At 57.2% G+C, this 15,782-nt stretch overlaps 1 protein-coding gene across 3 annotated transcripts; it reads right to left on the reverse strand.

Annotated features, from left to right (window-relative positions):
- RGS14 (regulator of G protein signaling 14) lies at positions 1 to 14,861 on the reverse strand. 3 transcript variants are annotated; one of them, XM_010386425.1, is made up of 15 exons: positions 14,629 to 14,861; positions 6,611 to 6,632; positions 6,239 to 6,417; positions 5,798 to 5,890; positions 5,564 to 5,707; positions 5,097 to 5,240; positions 4,840 to 4,948; positions 4,399 to 4,508; positions 3,737 to 3,940; positions 1,908 to 1,984; positions 1,541 to 1,667; positions 1,352 to 1,433; positions 1,202 to 1,248; positions 1,009 to 1,123; positions 1 to 725 (listed from the first exon to the last, which is right to left on the reverse strand). In XM_010386425.1, the coding sequence occupies exons 1-15, from the start codon at positions 14,671 to 14,673 to the stop codon at positions 523 to 525; spliced, it is 1,701 nt and encodes a 566-aa protein (XP_010384727.1). In that variant the 5' UTR covers positions 14,674 to 14,861; the 3' UTR covers positions 1 to 522. The 3 variants fall into 3 exon arrangements, with proteins under 3 accessions (XP_010384727.1, XP_010384726.1, XP_010384724.1); XM_010386424.1 differs by having other exon boundaries at positions 4,834 to 4,948; XM_010386422.1 differs by having other exon boundaries at positions 1,009 to 1,248; positions 4,834 to 4,948.
- Positions 14,862 to 15,782: the final 921 nt, after the last annotated feature.

Consider the following 15,782-nt stretch of genomic DNA (forward strand, 5'->3'; position numbering starts at 1 on the left):
TCATGGCAGAATAATAATTATTATTATAACAGTATCATACATCAAGGACAAACCCAGCTGCCCCAAGCCTACTGCAGAATCTGTATGGACAGTATAGTCTATGTGGGTGGGGTACAGGGCTGCCCGCCTGCACCCTCAGGCCTTACTCATACCAGCTCCCTGAGGAGGGGCCGGCCCCTCCTCCTGCCCCTGTTGAAACTTGGCACAGTCTGGGGAGGCTGGCACTGCCAACGCCATCCCTCCATGTTGGGCAAGCCTGTTCCAAGGGGCTAGATTCACCTCCCCCACTGTGGCCTGGCTGCAAGGGACTGGGGCTGAGCTTGTTGAGGGACAAGGCGGTGGTGGCTGTGGGGTGTGTCTCATCTGAGTCCCCTTTCCACCCCTACCGGCTCTTCCTGCGGGCCTGCCCATGGCAGGAAGGGGCCAGGGACACTCATGGCACAGACAGGGCATGCAGAGCGGACCCATGGCATGCTCGGCCCGCCGGGTGCCATGCAGCTGTCCTGGACTGTTGGGTAGCTGTCAGAGGGCTGAGTCGGTGGTGGCGTTCAAAGATCCCCCGATGGGCTGGGCTGCTGATTCAGTCTGTGGTGGGGTCTCCCGGGAGCTGGGCCCTTGGGTAGGCAGCTGCAGAAATTCTGGAAGTATCAGGTCCTCTTTCCTCAGAAGACCCCTCTGGTCGTGGGCCCCGCTGCTCTGCACCCGGTTCAGCAGCTCCACCAGGCCTGGAGGCAAGCCACAGCATGAGGGTCCCCCAAGCAGACTTGCCTATATGCTAGCCCACAACAGTCTCGCTGCCTTACTGTGGCCACAGCCTCCCTGGCCCCAGCACCAATGGCCTGTGGCCCCCCGTTTCAGCCCCTTTGACCCCCCAACCCCCACCCTTCTTGTTCCACACCCAATGGCACCCAGCCCCCTGCCTTAGCCCAAGGCTCTCTGATGCCACCCTGAATGGTCCCCAACCCCACTGCCCTAGTCCCTCTAATCCTCAGCTCATCCACCATGTACCTTCGATGTCACAGGTCTGCCGCTTTCCAGTGGCACTACTGGGCGCCTTCACCAGAGAACTGGGAGACGCTGGAGGGGGATGGGTGGCCTTGTCCTGGGTTCGAGGTGGACAGCCCTGCGAGAATGTGGGGTCAGAGTCAAAATCAGGAGGGGAGAAGCAGAGGGTGGAAGAGGCTACCCGCCTTTCGCTCACCTGGCTGCGGCAGGGAGATTTGTCACGGGCTTTGGAGATCTTCACACCTGTGGCAGACAGCGCCACAGTTAGTGTTTGCCTCCCACCTGGGCCCCCTTCCTCCTGGGCCACAGTTGTTCCAGATCAAGCCCCGAGGCCAATGTCCCCTACCTGGAAGAGTGTCCAAAACCAGTCTCTGGGCTGCTACCGAGCTCACAAGCTTCCCCAGATCCAGAGGCTGCTTCTCGCCTGGCTGCGGGGAGATGTCAGCAGCCCGCGGTACAGGCCTCCGCCTGGCCCCGGCCCCGGCCCCGCCTCTCCCGGCCCCGCCTCTCCGCGCCCCGCGGCCCCGCAGCTCACCCGGTGCAGCGCCACCTGTAGCGGGCTCAAGTCGTGCTTCTCCAGAATGGGTTGCAGCGCCTCCTGCAGCCGCTTGGTGGGCTTGGCTGAGATTCGTACCACGCGATCTAGTGCCGTCAGCTCCAGCCTGCGCGGAACCCTCGGGCAGCAGAGGGCCGGAGGGCCGGCCCCCAGCCAAACCCTTCCCAGTACAAACGCGAAGGGGTGGAGCCTGAGCTGCAGAAGGTGGGACTGGCTTGTAAGGGACGGGGTTTGTCTCGGGGGCGGGGCTAGCACGAGGGGCGGGGCCTGGAGAGCCAGATAGCTAGAACAGAGCCTGAAGGGAGCGTCAGGACCTGGGACCCAGACTTGGGGGCAGAACACTCACTCGAAGGTGATCCTGTTTTCCAGCCGCACTTCCTGATCCGCCAGCACGGTGCAGTCCTGATCCAGGACCAGGGGCTTCTGTGGATGCCAGGCAGGGTCTAAGAGTCCCTCCCCCAACCCCCAGCCATCCCTGTGGGTCTAAGAACTTCACGCCCTCCCATGGCCACCACTGGGGCTTCCTAGAGGGAGGGATGGAGGGTGGAAGAGCTGTAGCGGAGCAAATGGGTTAAGGTACCAAGCTGGAGTCCAAGCCCAGGAAAGCCAAGGCCAGGGAGAAAAGTGGCAAGAATGCTGGACATTCTTGGGAAAAGACAGAAATTATGGGAAACGTATCTGCTGGCATGAAATCATAAGGGGCAGGCCTAGGTCCCAGATCCCTGGCCTACTCTTTCTGTGCCAGGACAGGCTCTGCCTCCAGGACTGCTGCCCCGTGTCCCTCAGGTTTGTGAAATCCAACCAGACCAACTGGAAGCATTTCCTCCCTCACCACCTACCTTTGATCAACCACCCTGGCCTGGTCCCATTTTTGACATTTGTCCACTTCTTTCCAGTCCCCGCTACTAAGGACACTTCTTGTTTCCTCATTCAAAAAGGGCCCACCCCCAAAACGGCTGTGAAACCAGAGGATGTGAAGCATCTTGCACACAGTAGGTACATAAACAGTAACTCTTGTGATGACCACCCTCAGAGGCCCCACTGCCTGCTCCAGCCTGATGTGGGGGTTGGGGGCAGCATCTCCCAGGCAGTAGGCCTATGCTGTGCTGCAGGAGCAGGTGGAGTGTGGGTGAGGAAGTTATATTTAGCACGTATGAAAGCCCATCTGGGCTTCTGGCAGCCGCCCTGGCGGCCTGAGAAGAGTGGGCAGAACACCTCCCACTGCTGCCCTCGCACCCTTGCACTCCAGGCCCCTGAACATGCCCCGCAAGTACCTGCCTGAAGGCCTTTGCCTAAGCTGTTCCCTCTGCCTGGAATATCCTCCCCCACAGCTCTGCCAGGCAAACTCCTCCCCATCCACATCAACTGCTGCTTCTTCCACGAAGCCTTCCGGACATCAGCCAGAAATGCCTACCTTCTCCCAAGCGACCTTCTCTGGAGTTTTCACTCTTTTTCCTCCCTGATCACTCCTTGCTTGGCTTACTTCCAGCCTGTGGGCCAGGAGGACAGCCCCAGATCTGGGTTCCTCTCCCCCACACACCTGGCAGGACCTTAGGATTTGTCTACTAGGTAAATGAAATCCTGACGGCCCCCTGGAAGGCAACATTCTTCCTTGAGATTCCCTTGACTGAATGGTTTCCTTTAAAGCCAGTTTTCCCCTAGGTCTTCTTCAAAGTTTAAGCTAGTTTGCACCTAAAGGAAAAAGTTCATGGGTTAGGTGCAGTTGGGTGCCCCTAGAGGCTAAGGAGGTGAGGGCACCCCATGGATGGCCGTTTCCAGGATGGGTCTCTGGGGATGCAGTCTGGACTCTGGGAATGATAAGGGACTAACCCCAGCTCCAACAGTGGTTCTCCCCAGTTTTACCCCCCTAAGATCACCAGGATGATAGATGAAGCTGGAAACCTGGAAGGGCATGAGGTGCGGGCGGGTGGATGTATGAGTGAGTGAAAGTTGGTGTGGAGGTTGCTTTGGAGTTGGGTGTGGGTATAGGAGTGGGATTGTGGTAGAGGCTGAAGTTAGGAAGGGGGTGATGATAGCAAATGGGGTTGAAATTAGGGTTAGTCCAGGGGATTAGAAATTGAGTTGAGGTTGGAGCCATGACTGATCTGAGACAGAAATGGAGTTGGGGTCAGGATCAGGAAGGAGGTTAGAGTTGGAGCTAGGTCAAGTTCCCACCTGTTCATTGCCCACCAGGTAGACCTTGATGTCAGGTAGAGAGAGGCCTCGTTTCTCACAGATCCCTGCCAGCATATCTCGGATGGTGAGGCCAGGTCTGGCCAGGGCCAAGGAGGCTGTGCCGTCAGGCAGGTACACACAGCAGTACTTCCCTGGCCGGCTTTCACTTTCACCCTCGGTGCTCCCAAGGCTCTTCCGGTGGCTCTGATTCAGGGCAGGAGCGGGGGAGATTATGTGTACACATGCAAGGGCATGCAGACAGGTACACAGAGACAGGTAAGCTTGCTGGGGCTCAAGCATGCACACGCACTCCCAAGGCAGGCAAAGATATATCCTCCTGCAGGAACACATGTATGCACACCCAGGCATATGGGCACCTAGAGACGGGTCCCCCTGCTGATTCCCACATACCTGCTGTGTATACACACCTGGGTGCTGCACATGTGCACACATCTGCCGACAGAGGATGTGCACCCATGACATATATGGGGACTGATATAGTGAGGACAGGAGAAAAGTAAGGAGGCTGAAGGGTTGGCCATGCAGAGCAAGCTGGGAGACGCAGTAAGGACAGCAACTTGGAATGAGGGCTACCACGTAAACAGGCCTGAGTAGTGACCCTAGCGCATAGAGCATCTTGTCTTCCTCAACAGTCAGCTCACCTCAGATTTGCTGCTGACGAACGCTAGGAAGCCAAGGTCCAGGCTAGCGGAGGAGTTGAGGGAGCCCTGAGACTCTCGGCGCAAGGCGGCGTTTGCAGTCGCGCCCAGCTCTAGGGAAGAGGGAGCGATGGACGCGAACAGCCCCCCGCCCTCACCCATCCTCTGCGGAAGCCTCTCCCCAACTGGTGGGCCTTGTTTGGAGTCATCCTGCAGGGGCCCAGGTGTAAATCCCTGGGAGCAACACCACCGTTGGAGATTTCCAAACGTCTGTGGTCTAGCCCAGGACCCGAACCACCCAGGGGAGTGCGGTGGTCACTGGGACCTGCGTTTCAATTTTCACAGACTTACAGACTGTGGCCCACGTAGGAGGAAGCGGGCACTCCCCAAACCTGCCCAAACTCCCGTCTTCCCCCCATCTCTGTTGCTCGCTCCTACCCTCACCCCTGCGGAAGGACTTGCGGAGAGGGCGGCCCCCAGGACCCTCAACGGGTGGCTGCCCCAACTCCTCCACACCCAGCGGCAGCGACTTCCCGGGCTTCAGCTTCGGCTTCTGTGGGTACAGGGGAGGCGCTGGCACCGGGCTGGGCCCCAGCCCGCATGCAGACCGTGGGCACATACCCGCAGATCTGCATCCGGGGGCGTCCCCTCTTGGACGCGATCCGCAAGACCCCCTGCCTCGCCCAGTCCCTCGTCCGCACCTTCCTAGTGGCGTCAGGGCTGCCGAGGCGCGAGGAGCCAGGTTCCCGCAGAGGGCGCCCCTCGGCCTCGGCTAGCAGGCACTCGCGGTACAGCGGGGACTTGACGAAGCGCGCATAGCTGTCGAACTTCATCAAGTTGAAGATCTGCGGGTCGACCCCGGGACAGGTGAGCCGGGGCTGGGGTGTGGGCGCTGGGCTGCCCAAGCCCCACCCCGACGTCAGTTCCTACACCCACCCCCAGGGTCCAGGTCCCGCCCCGAGCTCAGCTAGGCTCCGCCTCTAACTGTCCTTCCCGGGTGCCTCTGATACCGCCCTCTGAGCTCCGCCCTGCCTGCCCCGGCATTTGGCTCTGCTCCGCCTCCAAATTTGCCCCTTCCGCTTTGTAGTTCAGGCTCCCTGCCAGGGTCCGACCCCGCCCCTGCGCCTTTTGTCTCCCTCTCAAGGCCAGTCCACCTGGGATCGCCCACCTGAAGCTGCTGTGCCCGAAACATGTCCGGCCGGGGCTCGGCCAGCACCTCCTCGCCAAGCCAGGCCTGACGGTCGATGTTCACTGGGCTCAGCGCCTGGCTGGACAGGAACTCCTGGTAGATGTTGCGGGCCTCCTGAGCTAGCTGAAGGAGGAGGGGCAGGAGGAGTTGGTCACGGAGCATGGCCCATTTCCCCTCTCCCTAGCCCTGGGCTCCAGCTCCCCCTTCTCCCACCTGCTGGGTATCGCTGGCGGGGATCTGTTGGAAGCGCTCGCAGGCCTTCCAGAAAGTCACGTTTTCCGCGCTGAACTCCTTCTTCAGGAACTCCTGGGAGGGGAAGGAGGGGGAGGCAGGCAGAGACTCAGTGACACAGAAACCAAACTGGGGGATGTGATCAAAGAGACTGGGACAGAGACAGGGCCAAGAGACCAAGCCAGACGGATAAGGCCAGACAGACAGATGGAGCCAGATCTGAAAGCAGGGAGAGAAAATGAGAGACGGAGACAAGGACAGGGAGAAGGAAGAAAAGTTCCAATTTGGGAGAAGAGGAAGAGGGTGCTGCAGGAAGGCTAGATGAGGCAGCTGACAGAGGACCCCACTTTGGCCAGCCTGAAGCTCCATCCACGCCCTGCCCTTTCCCGTGTCCCCCCTTCCCTTTCCCCACCCCAGGCTTACAGTGAAGTAAGCCAGGCCCAGCGGGTCCTGCAGCAGCCGCTCGAAGGACAGGGCCCAGCTGGCCACAGGCTGCTCCTCGGTTGGGAAGGGGCTGCTAGGACCACTGGGGAGGCTGTGGATGCTGAGGGAACTGCCACGGCCCTCGCCCTGGCCCTGGGGCCCCGTCGTGCTGCTCAGCTCTGCAGGGGGATGGACAAGTCGGGGTGAGCCTTGCTGCCTTCCCCAGCCCCTGGCACAACCCACCCTCCCCCAGGCATCCACTCTGCAGGCATGTTCCCTGGAAAGATAGCAGTGGCAGGGGTGTCCCACCCATCTCCACCTCCCTCCTCCCTCCCACTCAGCCAGTCCTCCTCCATACATTCTGTCACTTACCTCCATCTGACACAGCCAGAACCTATAAGAGACCCAACAGAGGAAGTCAGACGAGCCCATTGAGGATTCCCAGGGGACAGTTCTGAGCCCAACTCCCAGGAGGTGGAATTGTGTTCTCCTCTACCTGGGCATCCCCAGGCAGGTTCTACTTGGTCAGGCTTTTGCTCAGGCTGCCCCTGGCTCCCTTTCCATCCCGTGCCAACCACTAAGTACTAGGACTTATGCCAGGTACCTTCCAGCAGCCCCTGGTTCCCTCCTCACCCAACCCCTGCTGGGTGAGCCAGGTGTGCATAGCATGGTGGGTAGGAACAGACTTTAGTCTTTGGCACTTACTAGCTGTGTAACTTTGGGCAAGTTAGTTAACTTGTTTGCCTCCACCTGTAATCTATAAATAGGAGATAATGCCTATTTACAAATGGAGGCGAACCATTTGCCTCTATCTTGATATGAAGATCAAGTCAGTTTAATATATTCACAGCATTGGCCGGGCATGGTGGCTCACGCCTGTAATCCTAGCACTTTGGGAGGCCAAGATGGGTGGATCACCTGAGGTCAGGAGTTCGAGACCGGCCTGGCCAACATGGTGAAACACAGTCTCTACTAAAAATACAAAAAAAAAAAAAAAAAGATTAGCTGGGCGTGGTTGCAGACGCTTGTAATCCCAACTACTCAGGAGGCTGAGGCAGGAGAATTGCTTGAACCCAGGAGGCGGAGGTTGCAGTGAGCCAAGACTGAGCCATTGCCCTCCAGCCTGGGCGACAAGAGCAAAACTCTGTCTCAATAAAAGAAAATCAAATAAAAACATATCCACAGCATCTAGAACAGGGGCCAGCATGTGATATGGGCTGTATAAACAAGTGCTGTCTTCGAGGAAGGCGAGGTGTTTCTGGAGCCAGTGATCTTCTTATTGCAAGTGTTTCCTATTGGGCCCAGGGTCTCCCACAGGTCCCATCCCACCTTGGGAGGGCACAGGATGCTGTTCTATAGTATACAGCAGTGGTTCTCAAACTTCAGTGAAGAGTGGGAGGACCCCACCTCTGGAGATTCAGGTTCAGTAGGTCCAAGATGGGGCCTGAGGCTGTCCATTTCTACCAAGCTCCCAGGAGATGCTGATGCTGCTGGTTCAGGGACTACTCTGTTAGTAGCACTGCTGCAGTAGCTAACTCCATCCTTGCCCCCAATGCACAACTCTGGTTTCTCTGGGAATCCCAATCATTAGTGAAACAGAAAAACTCTCCTCTCAAAATGACTCTTGCGGTGGTTTCTCTTGTTTCTCTTTTTACCTTCCTAGCAGCTCCTCCAGCTTCCCCACTATCTCCCACTCATGCAATGTGGCCTCAACCCCTCCCTGGTTCTGTCCTGGGCACTTTGTCCCATCCACAGATCCGCAGCTCCAGACACACATAACCAACTTCCTGGTAGCATCTTCCCCCAAATGTCCCACAAGCCCTCAAGCTCCCAAATGGAAGTCCCAAATGGAAGCTCCCTCTGCCTCCATCAAAACAGAGTACCAAACCAGCTTCCCTGCCCCCATCTTTCTTACCATCACCTGGGCTTCCAACATCAGGGCTTGAGTCATCCCCAATTCCTACTTCCCGCTTACCTCCTACATTTTCACCATGCCCTGTCACAGAAGTTCCTATCACCAGCCCCTTATTTCCATCCCAACTGGAAACAGGCCTGCAAACATCTCCACCCCTGGAAAGCCCCCCACCCCCCCACCCTTCTAAATGGAACCTCCCTCTCTGTTTCCTACTCCCACCCTGAGAGTATTCAGGTCACAGGGTGGCCATCTGCGGGCCAGATCTGGTCTGCAGATATGTGGGATATTACTATTACCTTGGCCCTCACAGTTTGTTTATTTGTTTATTTATTTATTTTTATTTAAAGGTGTTTTCCACATCTAAAAAGCAAGAGATTTTAAATTCCACTTGCTCCGTGAGACTGTAATGTTCCAGCTTCTTCCCAGCAGGACAACCTTGTCTGGCATTGAGCAGCCACCACTTTCCCCAAAAGGGCTTACACTCTCCTCAGAGGCCTCTGGGGCCCGTTTAATGCGTTTATGCTACTTGTGGAGGCAGTGGGAGACAGGATCAAATTTGGGAGGTCAAATTTGTGCTGTGTGACTTTGGACAAGGTACTTAACCTCTCTGTGCCTCAGTTTTTTCCTCTCTAAAAACTGGGCAAATAATGGTCCTGATTTCGAAGGATTGGTGCGATTAAATGAGTTAAATATATATAAAGAACTCAGAACACTATCGGGCGTGTAGTAAATGTTCAAGGAACGTTACCATTAATGTTGTTCTTGTGTCAGTATTGATGCCTGACCCCGCTACACATTCGAGTGTGCCACTCCCGCCATAGAAGGAAAGAGCACAGGTGTTAGGGGGGGGTCTCTCAGACCCCAATTCAAAACCCAGCCCTGACTTTTTCCAGTTTTACAACTTCGGGCTCCTCCCTGAGCTTCACTTCCCATCTGGATCCCGGATAAGAAGTTGCAGCCGAGGGCAGCGAGTTAGTGCCGAGCGCGCTGGGCGGGGCGTCGGGCCCAGCACGCCCCGCCCCCGTCTCCGGCCCCGCCCCTCCTGGCCCCGTCACCGTGCTCCCCGCTCTGCCTTCCCTGCAAAGTCAAATCCCCCAACCAAAGTTGGTGTTTCCCACGGCTACAGGAGAAAGTCCCCACTCCGAGGCGGCAGAGGGCTGCGAGGGAGGACGGGACCAAGCCTTTCCCCGCGCGGCCGCAAGGTTCCTCTGCAGCCTGCACCTACCTGCCTGCGCCCCGGGCTCCTCCTCCCCCGGCTGCACCGCCACAGCGTTCCCAGCCTCGGAGACGCAGCCATCACCCTCCCCCAGATCCCCGAGAATCACCCGGACTCGGCCCCCTCCGCTGGGCTGCCTGGCCCTGCCCTCCTCGCGCACACCCTGAGCCTCTGTCTTGCCCTCTAACCCCGAGTCTGGGATGATGGGCGCTGGCGCTGGGGCTGGGGCCAGCTAGCACTCCAATTTTGTTTGCCCTTCACAGGTTGATTTTCCATATTCTGCTTTACTGAATGTCGTTAAGTGGGGCTGGCTCCCAGATCCTCCCCAGGCCCCACCCTCCCCACGGTGCCACCCCGGGCCCTTTCCCTGCCCCCGGAGGCACGTTGCAGTTGCCAGGTTACGGCTAAAACCCTGCCTGGGCCTGACTAATGAACCCCTTCAGCTTCACCCATTTCCCTCCCCCTCACCTCCACCCTACACTTCACCAAACTTTCCTATTTTCCACACACCCCTGCTTCCGGCTTTCATTGCCTCTGCCTGGGTATCTGCTCCGGCTCTTCACTTGGAATTGCTCCCCGATCTCTGCCCGTTGACATTAGTCATCCCCAAACACCAGGCCCCTTGAATGCCCCTTCCCACCACGTGCTTATCCACCCATGTCCCAGCCTCTCTCCCCTGCCAGTCTGGTGGCCCCTGGAGGGCTGGCCTGGTTGGTGGGAGAGGTCGGATCTGAACTCCCTCCTCAAGAAGCACCCTCCTTGTCCCATGTTCCCAAGCAGCCATCAGGGCCCTGGCCTTGGCACCCCTTCACTAGGGACTCTCAGCCCCTGAATGCCACCTGTCACTCTCCATTCTGAGCCTCTCTTGCCCTGACAGTTGTTGATAGCACAGCTGGGGCTGAAACTGAGTAGGGACAGAAATCTGGAGATGGGTGGGAGTGGGGGTGGAGTCCATTTCCAGCTCTGCTATTTGGGAACAATACAGCTCAACTTCTCTGAGCTTCAGTTCCCCTGGATAGCATGAGGTTCAGCATTCCCAATTTCCTGAGGCTGCTGTGAAGCTTGAATGAGGCCCCATGAGTGAAAGCACCAGGCATGCCACAATCAGAGCAGCACCCCACAGCAGGGTGAGGTGCAGGGGTGCAGGTGCCCTGCAGGGGCTCTGGCCTGCCCCGGCTGCCACTGCGGGGCCTGGGGAAGTTGTGTTGAGCAGCGCTGGCCTCCCCCGCTCCAGCCTGCTTGAGGAGAAGTGGTGAGTGAATGGAGAAAAAGGGGAAGAAAGGGCAAGGAAGGGTGTGGTGGCCAGTGACACACAGACCCAGGCTTGGACCTCAGGTAGTCATATTTTTTTCTTAGGAATTTGGTCCTAGAGGAGCTGCTGGCACCTGCAAATACTAAGATGAGAGTAAGGCCCCAGTTTCCTGAGCTTTGACTGTGTGGCAGGCACCCTCTGGCAGCACACATTCATGTCCTTACTCCATTTTTACATCTTTTGTGGCAGGTATTATTACCCCTATTTTACAGATGAGGAAACTGAGGCCCGAAGAAGCCATGCAGCTGAGATGTGGTGGAACTGAGATTAAAACTCAAGTTTGCCTGATTCTGAAGCCTGAGGCCTCTCTAGCCAAGTTGCCTCCTTTTGTGGACCAAGGAAGCTTGGAGGCCCAGGGCCTCAGACCTTGGGGCACAGGTGGGCAAGTCTAATCTGGCATGATCTGCCCAGGGACTCCTCTTGAACTGTGCCCTCTAGAGGGATCAGACCTTGAAGGAGGGCCAATTTACTGAGCATCTTCTCTGCTGGGCACCCTCTACCATCCTCTGATTTCATCCTAGCTTGAGGGGCTGCAAGACCCTGTGTGGAGATGTCCTCACAGAACCTGGGTGTCTGGTCCCTTCAACTTGAACCAGCGGATGGAGATGACCCCTGGCCTTGCCCGTGTATAAGGCCACCCTGAACTCGGGTGCCCTGAGCTGGATGCCAGGGACAAAGAGAGAGCTGCATGGGTTTTGCCTTGCGGGTCTTCCTGCCAGGAGGGAAAGACTAACTAGGCCTTCGGACAGGCCAGGCCAGGCTAACTGCCCCCTCCAGGCTTAACTCCCAGCCTCCCCTAGGGCCCTGTCCCCGTGTTTGCCCACAGCCAGGCCTATGGCGCGCCCTCCCTCCTCCAACTTGCAGACCCTTTAGGGACCATCTCCTACAACACGGTGCATGGAGCTAGTGGAGAAGTTATTCCCTCAAGCTGTCTCTATTCTTCACTTGCAGCTCTTGCCTAAACCTGAATTTTATTCTCCTTCCTTCCTTCCTTCCTTCCTTCCTTCCTTCCTTCCTTCCTTCCTTCCTTCCTTTTTTTATGACAGAGTCTTGCTCTGTTGCCAAGCTGGAGTGCAGTGGCACGATCTCGGCTCACTGCAACCTCTGCCTCCCGGGTTCAAGCAATTCTCCTGCCTCAGCCTCCCAAGCAGCTGGGACTACAGGCACGCACCACCATGCCCAGCTAATTTTTTGTATTTTTAATAGAGATGGGGTTTCACCATATTGGCCAGGATGGTCTCGATCACTTGACCTTGTGATCTGCCCATCTCGGCCTCTGAAAGTGCTGGGATTACAGGTGTGAGAAACCGCTCCTTCCTTCCTTCCCTCCTTCCTTCCTTCCTTCCTTCCTTCCTTCCTTCCTTCCTTCCTTCCTTCCTTCCTTCCTTCCTTCCTTCCTTTCTTCCCTCTTTCCTTCCTTCCCTCTTTCCTTCCTTCCTTCCATCCTTCTTTTTTTTTTATTGACAGGATCTTGCCCTTTCACGCAGACTGTAGTGCAGTGGTGTGATCACAGCTCACTGCAGCCTTTACCTCATGGGGTCAAACGACCCTCCCACCTCAGTTTCCCAGGAGCTGGGACTACAGGTGCACACCACTATGCTCAGCTAATTCAAAAGAAGATGGGTCCTCACTATGTTGCCCAAGCTGGTCTCAAACTCCTGGGCTCAAGCGATCCTCCTGCATTAGCCTTCCAAAGTGCTGGGATTCCAGGCTTGAGCTACTGCCTGCTATTTTCACTTGTGTCTTTTGTGCCTTGCCAGACTAGGGGGCAGGGACTAGGGCTGATGGGCCTGGGTTGGGAGTGTCTAGGATAGGGGCAGTGGCAGCACCAAGCAGGCAGTAAGGAGGGGTTGTTGAATGAATGAATGAATAAGTACATGAACAAATGAAGTGGTAAAGAGGCTGTGTGAAGACATCCCTAGGAAGGGGGCTGGGAGATGTCTCCAAGTGACAGGTTTCCTTGCAACTGCCTGACAAGCTGAATGGCAAAGAGGCGAGGCTGACAACTGAAGCTTCCACAGCAGGGAATGATGATAGGGGAGGAGAGGTGGGGGAGGACCGGGGCCAGGCAGTTATGGGGGTTCGGATGCTGACGCTCTACTCTCCGGCTGACCTTGGGACAGCATTTACTTCTCTGAGCCTCCCTTGGGAGGTAACTCATGGAGGGACCAGACATACCTGTCCCCCAGGCGCCCTTCCATCCACATCCCTACCTCAGATGCCAGTGCCTGTCTAGCCCTTCCTGCCCTCGCTGTGCAGACCCACGGGAAGCTACTCAGTGACCAGCAGGCAGCCAATCTGTGACCCTCGGGATTCTAAGAGGTGGCACAGAGAGTTCGGAACAGGCCCAGAAAGGGCAAAGATAAACCTGTGTGTGACAGTTCTGAGAGGAGCCGGGGCGTCTGTGGGCTTGATGGAAGTGGGGGCAGACCTTGGGGGCACCCTCCTTACTCTGGGTGACTTTTGAGTAGATAAGTCACAGGCTGACACAGAAGAGGCAGGGGCTGGGTCTGTCTTTGGGCCCCCTCTGCTGCCCTGTTCTAGGCACTGTCCCAGAAACATCACTCCAGTTGCCCTCCGGGGTGGGCCTGGGGTTAGGCTCCTTGTCTTCCTGGCCTGAACGCCTAGGGAAGGACGAGCCAAGTGTCATGCCTGTGGTGTGGGAATGCAAGGCAGGCGGGTTTTCTTTTTGCACTTTCATGGTGGGGTCGGTACTGGGGACAGTGAGACAGGGGGCTGGGCTGCCTTTGAAGGATGGCCTCTCTCCCAGTTGGCCAGCCCGGGGCTGGGCAGGAAAGAGATGCTGGAAGAAGAAGAGGTAGAGGCAGGTCTTGGGAACTAAGGGGCAAGAGTGGTGATGGGGATGCCTCAGCTTCTTGGTGAGGCAGGAGATCTTTGAATTAGGGCTGAAAATGTAGGGGGCACTAGGCTGACAATTATGCAGCCCCCACAATGGGTCAAAGGCCTCATATGCATTATTTCACTCAATCATCTCAACAGACCTTGAAATTCATTCCAACCTCTTCATTTTATGGATGAGGAAACAGAGCTGGCGAGGACCCCTCTCTCCAGTAAGAGAGAATAGAACCAGGACTGGAACCTAGGTCTCTCTAGAGCCACTGGCTTTGACCCGTGATACTAGGCTGGGGCCTGGTGGTGGGCCAGGACACTGGCCTTCCTGAGGTTGTTAAGGGGGGCTCTTCCAAGTGAGGGGGGACCCTAGGGCGAGAAGGGAGGTCCAGCACAGCTTGCCCCATCTGCTGAATGAATGAGAAGAGCCAGGCCCTCTGAGGGCAGCTCTGATCTGGGGCTAAGCAGCCAGGGAGAGGGCTAGGAGGTGGGACAGCCGCAACCAGGGGGATCGTAGTGCTCAGCCCTTCCTGGAAGCTCAGGAATAGAACAGGCAGAAGCTGCATCAACCTGGTCTGACCCTGCTGCCCCATCCCGGGCTGCCCAAACAATGCTAGTTCTGGCAGGAGGCCTCCGGAGGAGCTCTGGCTAGAGGACACTGACCCAGCAAGAGCTGCCACTAACCTGACCTTGGGCACCTGGAGCAGGGGGTGAGGAGGGGAGGGCTCAGGCCGAGTGGGATGTAGGGGCTTGAGCCACTGTGGGGATAGGCAGGGGGCAAGGAGCACATCAGGTGTCCCTGCAACCCTGGGATGCAGCCCCAGATGCAGCAGCTGAGAGAGTGGTGGGGGATGGACCAGAAGCCTGTGCCCACTCTGCTCTGGCCTCCAGGTTGTACCAGGCTCCCAGCTGGGCCATCTGGAAGGGTCCTGGGGTAAGAGCACCAGGTACCACCACCTGCTGCTGTCTGTACCCAACTTCTCTCGCCTGCTGGCAGCCCGTGGGCTCTTGCCTGGCCCTGCCGGGTGTGCCTCCTGGGCTCCACCCTGGGTGTGCCCACCCCCTCCTCGTGGCCCTGGCCCGGAGCCCACACTCACCATGCGCCCGTTGGGGACGCCCAGGTGCTTGGGCTTCCCTGGCATGCTGCTGCAGATCACGGGTCCCTACTGTGGGGGCTGCCCACCATGGGGACTGTGGGCAGCGCCGGCCAGAGCTTGCACGGTGGCGGGCAGGCGGCGGAGAGAGCCCGACTTGGCTCCTGCGGGCCCTCACATCCTGAAACACCGCTCACTACCTCTTTTCTCTGCCACAGGAAGTGTCTCTATAGAAACCAAACCACAGAAAGAAGCAAGGTCTAAGAGAGCGAACGCCTCTTCCAACACACACACACGCGCGCGCGCACACACACGTTCCCGCACAAACACACACACGCCACCAACACACTCCTGGCAGCATCCCGCACGGGCACCAACACAAGGCAGAGGCTTCTGTGTGCCCAGCAAGGAGCCCAGCCTGGTCTGGCCAGGAGCAGGGAACTCTAAGTTCATGCCTGGGCTCACAGAACCATGAGTAAACATACCTAGGCACCTTTGTCCATCCTGGGGGCGTTCCTGTGGACATGCACACACGTGCACTGGGACCTGTGTATCCACACATGTACTTTACTCGGCACACACTTATCTCATACCTACTGTGTGCCAGACAAACATGTGCTTAGTAGCCCTCTCCCCCTCAGCTGTGGGTATGCAGGGTACCGCTAGACCCAGACACCTACAGGCTCCTTCCATGCGTGTGGCCAGGTGTGCAGACAGATGGATAACTTGCCTGCATGGCTGTGCACACACAGACATTCAGTTATGCGTGTCATAAACACATGGGCTGTCCCTTACAAGGGGACTTGGGTGTACAGTCACGTGCATGCCCAGTCCCCTGAACAGGTGCATGTGACAGGCACACCTGAACATAGGACATATGTATTCTGACACTCCAGTGACATGTGTAACCAGGTATGCACACGCTCACCTACCTAGGTAGGGGACTGGATCAGGTACATCTGTGGCCAAAGACTTGAGCGCATTCATACTCACTCAGAAATGGCCAGGCGCGGTGGCTCAAGCCAGCACTTTGGGAGGCTGAGACAGGCGGATCACGAGGTCAGGGGTTAGAGACCATTCTGGCTAATATGGTGAAACCCCACCTCTACTAAAAAATACAAAAAACTAGCCGGGCGTGGTGGTGGGCACCTGTAGTC

Source organism: Rhinopithecus roxellana, chromosome 3, assembly GCF_007565055.1.
Source record: "Rhinopithecus roxellana isolate Shanxi Qingling chromosome 3, ASM756505v1, whole genome shotgun sequence".
Lineage (NCBI taxonomy): Eukaryota > Metazoa > Chordata > Mammalia > Primates > Cercopithecidae > Rhinopithecus > Rhinopithecus roxellana.